The 5,226-nt window shown below is 41.8% G+C and overlaps 1 protein-coding gene across 1 annotated transcript; it reads left to right on the forward strand.

Annotated features, from left to right (window-relative positions):
• Positions 1–2,343: 2,343 nt before the first annotated feature.
• LOC103702205 (NAC domain-containing protein 100-like) lies at positions 2,344–4,398 on the forward strand. Its single transcript, XM_008784540.5, has 4 exons — positions 2,344–2,607; positions 2,681–2,877; positions 3,006–3,286; positions 3,478–4,398. Exons 2-4 carry the CDS (start codon positions 2,691–2,693, stop codon positions 4,105–4,107), a joined length of 1,098 nt encoding a protein of 365 aa, XP_008782762.1. The 5' UTR covers positions 2,344–2,607; positions 2,681–2,690; the 3' UTR covers positions 4,108–4,398.
• The last annotated feature ends 828 nt before the right edge of the window (positions 4,399–5,226 follow it).

Raw genomic sequence — 5,226 nt, forward strand, 5'->3', positions numbered from 1 at the left:
ATGGTGAATAAACCATCGCCCACTCCATCGAAGAAATGAGATGAGAAACAAAAGAAACCAGATCAAGATTGTAGTTGCACGATAAAGAAATAAAATCTTGGACAAAGTTTTCAAAAGATTCCAAAAGCGCTCTTATAATTTTCGCTGTCTAGTTTGGGATGATTCGTCTATGATGAAAATTAGCCCAGATGAACAAAATGAGCTAAAATAATCAAAAGTTGAATATCTACGCCTCATTTTGTCCGGTCCAATGCTTAGAACGGCGACACACTGCCACAAATACATAATTCATTGCCATATTCCTCCTACAAGCATCAACCAAGTAAATTCATAATACTCCAGCAACCAACATTGACCTAATTCCTTGCTCCGACCCACTGATAGATCATTGAGGCAGAGACATGGATCAGGCGGCCGAAGTGGTCCGGTCGGTGCATCAAGACCAGTCTCGGCCGTAATAGTTGAACCTCCGCTGGTGGGGCCCAGGGACACGTAATCATACGTCAGGATGAGAAGGTTCTCTTCGGGGTTCGGTAGATAAAGTCAGCAGTACGGAATTAGTTAGGCCACTTGCCCTCTTTCTCTCTCCTAACTCGGCAAGCGGGCCCCACACGGCTTTTCCCGCACTATTCGTCGCCAATTCTCTATTTTATTCTTTTTGGCAGCGGGGAGAATTCCGCCGGAGATTTTTCAGGTTGCAAGCGGCGATAAAGAGAACACGTTGGAATGACGTGGCGAAGCCAAGGGTTGGCGCGTAGCGGAATCTGGGCCGCGCCGCTACAGGTTTACCGGCGAAATCCTGCGGGCGACACGTAGTTGCGTCGCGGGTGGGAGGGTGGGGCGGTGATCACCCGTTACAGCTGAGAGTGGGGCCCACATATTGGAGCTCTTTTCTTTTTGTTTTTTTTTTTCCCGTTGGGAAGAGTCGGCGGTTTTTAACTTCTGTCGAAGTATGAACGCGTGCTGGCGCTTGAGCCGTGTTCCCTTCCCCTTTGGCTCCCTCTACAGCGGCTCGGCTATTGTTTGCTTTTTTTTTTTTCCCAACCTAGCTAAAATTGAGAGATATAAAGACTTTGAAAAATGAATTATTAAACTAGATTATCGCATGAGATTAATGCAATGAGAAATTTCATTCGTATTATCATTACTTTCAATTTGATTGAAAAATATTGATGATAGATTTTATATATTAACAGAAAAATCATAAGGTAATGTGAATGATGTTTTACGCTTTTATTTTTTTTTCTATTCCTCTTAGTATTAGTGCTATTCTAAGTCAGTTTGTAGCAATTCTCTCATACTTAGGGGCGATTCTTAAGTTTGATATTTTTTTTTTGCTTTGATTGTTCTCTCTAATTCTTTTCTCTCTCTTTATATCTATACATCTATGATAGTGCTAATACCTTTTTATGAAGGATATGGCTGTTTAGAAAAAGATTGGCCTTCTTTTCCCAAATTTTTTTTTTGAATTATTGCAATTTGATTTAGGAAAGAGAGGTCTTCTTGAGGAATGACCTTATGATGTTTGGAGATGAGCTATTCTGACTAAGTGATGACCTTAATTATCTGGTGATTAGTGGAAATGTTACAAGGTTTGAGTTGTTGACTTGGACTATGAAGTGAAGTTGGAGGTAATTGTTGATTTTTTCTCAAGGATTAATTTATCTGAGCTTGTACAAAGATAACCATGGATGTGCTATGTGCGCTTTTAGATCTACATGTTGCCTTGTGACCTTGTCAAAGCTTTTTATAGACATGGAGGTGGAATACAAAGCTAAATAGAACTATTTTGGCTCTTGACATTGTCAAGGCTCTTTTCACATAGAGAGAATGAAATTAGAGCCTAGAGAGAACTGTCGCGTTAAAATGATTAAAGTAAAATTCGAGCCAGCAATGAGCTGAGCTAAGCCGAAGCATGAGGATTCACATTTGTCGGCTGGCGCGTGTCATGGAAACTGAAGAGGTCTTAATAGATGATCCCAAACTTTGAACAGAGACTTGGTAGTAATAATTAAACTGCCACGTATTAGGTTCATCTGCATGTAGAATGTACTAGCGAATCTTTCAACCTTATCTTCAACGCCTCCATCCCCTCCGACCCCACTTTTTAACCGTAGTAAATTTTGAATTAGTTAATACCTCCACAAGATCCGCGCCAGAAACGTTGGACCACAGCATGGAAAGCACCTTTCAAGAAACCTGTTTGTCAAAGAACAGTAGATACCTCGAAACTACACCAGAGGAACTGAACCAAATAAGGAGCATGGAGATGGAAACATTGGAGAGAGACCAGGACAAACTTAGCATATTTATAATGCTGAAAAGAATAATATTTGGCAGTAAAACCAATTACAGTCGCAATAAAGAAATAGACCCCTTCCACAGAGAGGCTTCTCTGAGAAGTGCCTTCAACAGCACGGATCTTAGGCCTTGAGGAAAACCTCTATTTAAGTGGATCTCTCTCCTCTATTCTCTTCTTTCTTAAATCCCCACCTCGAAATCACAGCTCACCTTGCTGTTCCTCCATTCATCTCCTTCTGCTCCTTTCCTTCCGTTTCCATTTTCTTGGGTCTCCAACCCGGTCTATTTGTTCTGTTGTTGGGATTGGTGAGTACTAATTGTGTTTCTCCTCTAGTTTTTTTTTATTCTCGCTCTCTCTATATCTAGTAATTTCTGTTAGAGGTGCAACCATGGTGGATGCCCCAGTCCTCAACAAGGGGGAGGACGGTATGGACCTGCCCCCAGGCTTTAGATTCCACCCAACAGATGAAGAGATCATCACCCACTACCTCTCTCAAAAGGTTCTTAACCATAGCTTCAGTCCCGCAGCTATAGGAGAGGTGGATCTGAACAAGTGTGAACCATGGGATCTTCCAAGTAAGCCTCTTCTCTTCTTTTAGACCTTCTCTCTTGTTGCTCCATGTATGAATTTCTGTTTGTCTCGTTTCTAGCTTTGGTTTTTTGTTTCTAAATTTTCTTGCTGTTTGTGCTATTCTTATGGAAAGGCAAGGCCAAGATGGGAGAGAAGGAGTGGTACTTCTTCTGCCAGAGGGACAGGAAGTACCCAACTGGCACGAGGACCAACAGGGCCACAGAAGCTGGCTATTGGAAGGCCACGGGAAAGGACAAGGAGATCTATAGGGGGAGAGGAGTCCTGGTTGGCATGAAGAAGACCCTTGTGTTCTACAAGGGGAGAGCTCCCAAGGGAGAGAAGAGCAACTGGGTCATGCATGAATTCAGGCTTGAAGGCAAAGCCCCTTGCTTCAATCTCCCTAAAACCGCCAAGGTACTTTCTATTCTCTCTCTCTCTCTCACACACACACACACGCACATATCTTTTTTTTTTCCCTTGAGAACTAAGCTATGTTCTATAAACTTTACAGGATATGTAAAACATAGCGTCTTTTCCTTTCTTTTTCTTTATTTGATCCACATCCATATTAGCTTTTTTGAGGAATCTGAGTTCTATGATCGCAGGATGCGTGGGTTGTCTGTAGGGTGTTCCATAAGAACATTGGAATCAAGAAGAGCCCAGTGCCAGGACTCGAGAGGATGAGCTCTTTCGGAGATGATTTCCTGGACTCTTCTACATTGCCTCCTCTACTGGATCCCCCTTACTACAATTCTAATATCAGGCCAAGTCCAAGCTGCATCAACGATGGCGAGGGCTTCGAATTCAAGGGAATTCCAACGAGCTCTCCATCCATGCCTTCCTATTACTCCATGTTAGGCGTGGAGAACCGGCAAGGTATCAGTCCTCAGGCAAGCTCAGCAAATCAACATCAGAATGCAGTCTACTATCCCCAAGTCCCTCCTCAGAGCCCATACTTCTCTCTCCCCGAAGCTCCTAATTTAGGCTACTTGCACCAGGATGATGCAATGCTGCGAGCTTTAGCTGCCACCAACGATGCATCATCGGCCATCAGGAGGACTTGCAAGGTGGAGCAGTACTCGAATCAGTCTATGGTCAGCCCATCGCAGGACACGGGTCTGAGCACCGATCGGAACACTGAGATTTCCTCTGTGGTGTCAAAGCATTATGATGATTTTGATGACCCTTGCTCGGCTGGACCTGTAATGGACTTGGAGAACATGTGGAAGTACTGAAAAGTTTAAGATTGATGCATGTTTTAGCTCCATTTGTTAGGCTCTTATCTCTCCAAGGCCACTCATATCTTATTATTCACAGAAGAGAAGGCTTTGTGTTTTAGATGCTGTTATTGTATATACACTTCTGATTGTGTAGTTTATATACAGATTAAAAACTTCTAGTCTTCTATAGAGGAGTGAGATGAAGGTGTGGGCACTAATATAAATTTATTCTTTTGTTGAATTAGGATATATTACTGATATGTTACATTATTGGATTAATTATTGGAATTGTTCTTGTACTGAAAATTTTCTTGGTTCTATGAGATATGCAGTTTTTTTTTTATTTATTGGATTAAAAAATACAGTTTTTTTTAATCTGATTGACTACTGCAGCTCTTCTTATTATGAAATCCCTTTAGGTTTTGAGTTTAGCGAGATGTTCGTCCATGGTCTTCCATATTATGGAGTCTTTATGCTCGTCATCTTGGTGTAGTTGAACTAAATTGGTCGAGTTAAGTTAGTACTTGCACTCTATAATTTCTCTACCATTTCCAAAATCTAATAATATAGGCTCTTTCAAGCTCTAAGCCAATTTATGGATCTCATGGCATGCCCCTCTCAAATCTATTCAATACCTATCAAACAAGACGACCACAAGCTTCAAGCCCCAAACCTCTTGCACTTTCATTACCCCATCTTTTTATAGAAACCTTATCAACTTCCCTTCTTTTCAAGTGGGTGGAGTCTTCCAAAAAGAACGACATCATCACCAACCAAGAGGAAGCAAGAAGGAGATGGTTTGTTAGTCAAAAAAAAAAAAAAAAAAAAAAAAAAAAACAGAAAGAAAGAGAAAGAAAGACAGAAGAGAGGAAGAGTTCAGTTAAAGGTGGGAAGAAGGGAGAGGCAACTGGAGAGGGTTCTATTCATGTGATTTGCTTCTTCTAATAGCTTACTTTCCATTCAAAGCAAAGCGTTTCCGTTTGTTTCAAACTTCGGGTGAGGAGAAGAACCGCCGTCTCCGCCATTGCCCACCTTTCATGCATCAAAAACCGGGGAAGGGAATATTCTTCCCACCCGCAATGGAATATTCCTTTTCCTTCCATGTACTACCACGCACGTGGTGCTGCCCACGAG

The sequence above is a fragment of the Phoenix dactylifera genome, chromosome 8 (assembly GCF_051530095.1).
Source record: "Phoenix dactylifera cultivar Ajwa chromosome 8, Ajwa_hap1_PhDact_Kaust_v1.1, whole genome shotgun sequence".
Classification (NCBI taxonomy): domain Eukaryota; kingdom Viridiplantae; phylum Streptophyta; class Magnoliopsida; order Arecales; family Arecaceae; genus Phoenix; species Phoenix dactylifera.

What these genes read in the sequence shown, in the direction of transcription:
- LOC103702205 (XM_008784540.5), top strand. Translation starts at nt 2,691, where the DNA reads ATGGTGGATGCCCCAGTCCTCAACAAGGGGGAGGACGGTATGGACCTG. An exon ending in TGAACCATGGGATCTTCCAA is followed by an intron (nt 2,878 to 3,005) that starts GTAAGCCTCTTC and finishes TCTTATGGAAAG; the next exon opens with GCAAGGCCAAGATGGGAGAG. An exon ending in ATCTCCCTAAAACCGCCAAG is followed by an intron (nt 3,287 to 3,477) that starts GTACTTTCTATT and finishes CTATGATCGCAG; the next exon opens with GATGCGTGGGTTGTCTGTAG.